Raw genomic sequence first — 4,398 nt, forward strand, 5'->3', positions numbered from 1 at the left:
TAAATAACCATATAATAGATTGCCTAGATTGTGTATGTTGGAAGCGATCCACGAGGCGAGTGATAGTTATTGGACGAGCCACATGAAGAATGCTGACCAAATCATCACCGAAACTGAGGCCAAGGCATAGGTCCATAGCATGATGACCGAATATTCGGCTTCGCCAGCTCCAAACAACTGGGTCATTGTGCCTGCCAAATCAGGACAAAGAACATGCGAAAAACCGATTTCTAGTTAGGAACCGATTCAATCTGTCTCCAGATAAGGACATGGTTGAACTTTGCATAAATGTTAAAACCTATGTTGATTGCTGGAGGCAGTGCAAATTGAAGCAGCAGAACAAACTTGTACAGAGGATCGGAGTTCACCGCCCCCAAATGGACTGCACATTTAAGGACACCAACTCCCAATATCGGCAAGATTATATAACGGACTGCCGTGATACCAATAATCACAGAGATCGGCACCTTTGACCCCCTGAGGCCTGAGAACACATTCCGGTCATCATTGTATCTATGCTCCGGGAAGTTCAACTAGTGAAGAAGGGCAAGGTAGTGAAAATAAGCATGATAAAAATCAAAATGATGGCGATTACCCTTCAGAAGATTTGCTCCTACAATCAAAGTGGTGATTGTAATGGCTGACTCCCTGCAAACACACAACAGAAAGGAATTCTAGGGGAGCATGTTAGGTAGCTGAATGTTTTTTGGGTTTCTCGGGAATGTTCATACATATCATCAAAGAGGGATGCTGACCCGACAAAGTATGCAGAGTCTTCAACCACACGAAGAGGAGCACTGTCACCGATCAACAATCTTCGGAAGGGAGGGATAGTACCGGCTATAAATCCAACAATCTATAAAAATAAAGCAGTAAGGGGGGTCAATACTCGCATCGATACTGAAACATAAAGTGGCCTGTTTAGTCTATTCAGCATTAGATGCTTTAAATGTGATCAAGAACCGAAGAGGGGAAAAAATCCAGCTTAAACCAGCAAGCTGCTTGCTAATGGCTGCTTCATGGCAATGTCTCCATAAATGGTCTTTAAATTTCGATAGGGCTCAAAGATCAATGAGGCATGTATGAAGAGCAGGCTTGTTGTAAATAATGCTTTATAAAAGAAAGGCTTGTTCTAGAAAATTCAAGGAAGGAATGGAACAGTACTACAGAAGAAGTGGACTTGATCCTATATGAAGTATGAATTTTTGGCCAACACAGAAAAAAATAAGAACTTGCCATTAGCGTACCGCTCCATTAATTGAAGGTGAAAACATTCTCTTCAGGTTGAGTTTCTTCAGAACCTTCTGAAATCCTTGCTTAATGTTTTCTGGAAATGGCACCTGTCAAGAAATCTTGATTGGTTGGTTGATGATTGCTCTCAAAAACATTTTATTTAAGGGAACAAGAGGAACCAATAGTGTCGTGAAAACTTCAACATGTGCTCATAATGAGCATCAAACAATATATGGAAAAGGATAAGAGAGTTAAGAAAGAAATGAATGTATAATGTTTTCAGGCAACCTTCGCCTTCCCCTTTGACACTGCACGATCAAGCTCAAAGTTCTCCATACCCTCATCGATTGAGGGCTCTTTTAAGAAAAGCATGGGCCCTGGTGTTATTTCTCGGGCAGACTCTATACCCTCTGGCAAGGCATCCGGTTTGGTCTCATCAGAATCTGTACTTGAATATATTCGCACAATATTGTACACATATGACCACAAGAAGATGGATCCAATCTGAAATATCAAGAAAAAATGGAAAGAACTTTAAACAATTCAAGACCTATTATACTGCCTTTCTTAGAGCACATAAAACATTAAATTCAAGTAAGAAACATTGTCATACTGCCAAAGAGAGCGTAGCATATGCCAATCCATGCATTTTACAGATACTGGCGTCGCCAAATGGATTCCCTTTTTCTTCACAGGCAGCTGGAATGATTATGAGAGGCATGCTTCCCAGATTCCCTGCTCACATTCAACCGCCCATTTAAACTAGAAATCAGGTACAAAAGGATGTAATGTTGTGCTTCACAATACCAAGTTGCTGGAGAAGGAAAGATCAGCGTGCAGTAACTAGACCAAGGACTTTCATTTCAATTCAGCAGGAAATGGTATGCACGGGTTAAAAAACTTGTTTCTTTTAGCTGGAAGGATGATGATCAGTTAACAAAGCAGAGGCCTCCTTGACATGGAATTAATATCTGACAAGAAATCTTAAAGAGCAACTAAAAGATGTAAAAACCTGCACTTCACATCACAATCATCTTCTCTCTTATTTCATGAAGACTTCGGTTAATCAACAAATATTTTGTGAAAATTTATAAATCAGCAAGGAACACTCAAAAGCTGTGCATGTATCTTCTTCCTACAGCCAGAAATAATGAAACTCACCAGCAGCACAGCAGGCCAAGATGAGGCCCCGCAGGTGATTAGGAGCTTTTGTAATTTTTATAAGTAGCCATCCAAGCGCTGAGCCAGCGATGAAGGTGATAAGAATATTGAGTGGCATGAACCACCTACATAACAATTCAACCATAGTTGATTGTAATAAACTAGCAGAAAAAAAACCACATTGAAAGAACACAGCTGCAGAAAAGTCGATTAGAGAAATTAACTCACAGCAAAACTATGCTTTTCAATGTTATGAATTTCGCCAAGTTGCTACCAACAAGTGCTGGATTCAAGACATAAAACACAAGCTGCACAAGAATTGAAATAGAAAATCCACATATATTCTCAGGACAACTAGAGCAGCATTGAAAGGAGAAAAGCAATTGATAAATAATTTATCTGCAATTTTTCCCACTTCGTATCGAACACACACACACACACACACACACACACAGAGGTTTTCATTCTTGAAAAGGGTGATGTTATAATAGATGTTATATATTTAAAACTATAAGAAAATCTGTCACCCCCCAAAGAAATTGTCTAGTATACATTGGCAGACATCTAAGTGATCCTTCAGACCAAGTTCTTTTGTTAAGTTTATCATCTATTCTAAAATCCATTTGGAAAAATATTGGTGCTTACACTATTCAGATGCTTCCTCGCATCCGTTCCCAAAATATCCATGCGCTTAGTTGCAAGAAATACGCCTACTGCAGTAATCAGGAGCACCTTCACAACTGGCATCAGTGCAACAAAGAACAGTTGCCAAAGCCCCATGGAAACTTAAGCAGGTCTCAGATTCAATCCTACACCTTACTGAATAAAAGGTAACAGCACATTAAGCAGGTCTCAGACAATTACAAGTCACTGAAGATGATTCTCGTAATTAACATTTCCGAATTTCTGAAATATAACTAATGATTGCAAGTGGAGTCAGGCGTGTGAGGGTGTCAACTGCTTTAGAACTCACTGACCAGTTTGGAATAGTCTGAGGCCACAAACATCCGCAACCTGTAAGCCAGTTCTTGATTCAGAAACAGGAAAATCGATTAGAAGTTCAGAACACAAGGTATTTATAAAGAAAATATCTTCAAAAACAGGGAATTTAGACTTATAAAACTAATAAAATAAAGCCAAAAGAGCCAAGTTTTTTTACGGGAGTGAACAAAAAGGGGTGGCTATCATCATCAGAATAAAACTAAAATAGAGCAGAAAATGACACATGTAAAGAATCATACCCTTGCACTCGAAAACGATATATAAGAGGAGAAGAAAGATTAAAACGTAACAAAGCTTGTACCCCAACAATATAGAAACCGCACAAATATCATTTATGCAAGGCAGGCACGCAAGCAATGAGAGATCAAGCATGCACGCTATGTTCTCCACTAACTTTTGAAATGCCAGAAATGCTTTTGAAAATCATGCATGCCAGAAACTACTATGTGACAGAAATGCTTTTGAAAATCAATCAGATAGAAAGATGGTAACAGAAAGAATTGATAGAGGAAATGAAAATGACCCGAAAGAGAGAAAAAGAAAGCAAAACAAGACTGATAAAGAAAGAAGTTAGGAGTCTTGAAAAGTTACCAGAAAGTAGAAGAGAGCCTTTCTTTTCTTGCGACTATCGAAACGAGTGAAGGCAGTTTAACACTTTAGCCAAACAAGAGATGCAGAGAAGAAATGCACACTCTGTGAAGTGTTTGACAAAACCAACAGAAACCCCCAGCTGTTTCACTTCCGTATGGACTAGCTACTGGTGATTGCTTTTGCTGGCAGAGGGCACGAATTTCATATCTGAAAAGGTCTGAAACTATGGCACAGTGTTTTTAGGGTGGTGTATTGTTAATGGGAATTCAGGAAGATTTTATGGGAGAAAAAACAACTGTTTTCTTTGCCTTTTTTTCGTTTATTGCAAGTGCCAAATGGACTTTTGGAACACAGACGGGTGTAATCTCCTTCTTTTCCATCCTAATATGAGCTCGATTCAATGTTACAACA

At 39.1% G+C, this 4,398-nt stretch overlaps 1 protein-coding gene across 1 annotated transcript; it reads right to left on the minus strand.

Moving 5' to 3' along the window:
- Positions 1–467: 467 nt before the first annotated feature.
- Positions 468–3,812, minus strand: LOC118040728 (protein PIN-LIKES 3). The gene is made up of 8 exons (XM_073412325.1): positions 3,040–3,812; positions 2,623–2,702; positions 2,395–2,519; positions 1,847–1,968; positions 1,522–1,737; positions 1,248–1,340; positions 756–856; positions 468–648 (listed from the first exon to the last, which is right to left on the minus strand). Exons 1-8 carry the CDS (start codon positions 3,172–3,174, stop codon positions 534–536), a joined length of 987 nt encoding a protein of 328 aa, XP_073268426.1. The 5' UTR covers positions 3,175–3,812; the 3' UTR covers positions 468–533.
- Between the last annotated feature and the right edge of the window lie 586 nt (positions 3,813–4,398).

Source organism: Populus alba, chromosome 11, assembly GCF_005239225.2.
Source record: "Populus alba chromosome 11, ASM523922v2, whole genome shotgun sequence".
Classification (NCBI taxonomy): Eukaryota; Viridiplantae; Streptophyta; class Magnoliopsida; order Malpighiales; family Salicaceae; genus Populus; species Populus alba.

Excerpts from the sequence above, each read along its gene's own strand:
- LOC118040728 (XM_073412325.1), bottom strand. The coding sequence starts at position 3,174 with ATGGGGCTTTGGCAACTGTTCTTTGTTGCACTGATGCCAGTTGTGAAG. Across the intron at positions 1,738-1,846 it reads ATGCTACGCTCTCTTTGGCA|ATTGGATCCATCTTCTTGTG; the intron begins GTATGACAATGT and ends TTGATATTTCAG. Across the intron at positions 1,341-1,521 it reads TGTCAAAGGGGAAGGCGAAG|GTGCCATTTCCAGAAAACAT; the intron begins GTTGCCTGAAAA and ends ATTTCTTGACAG.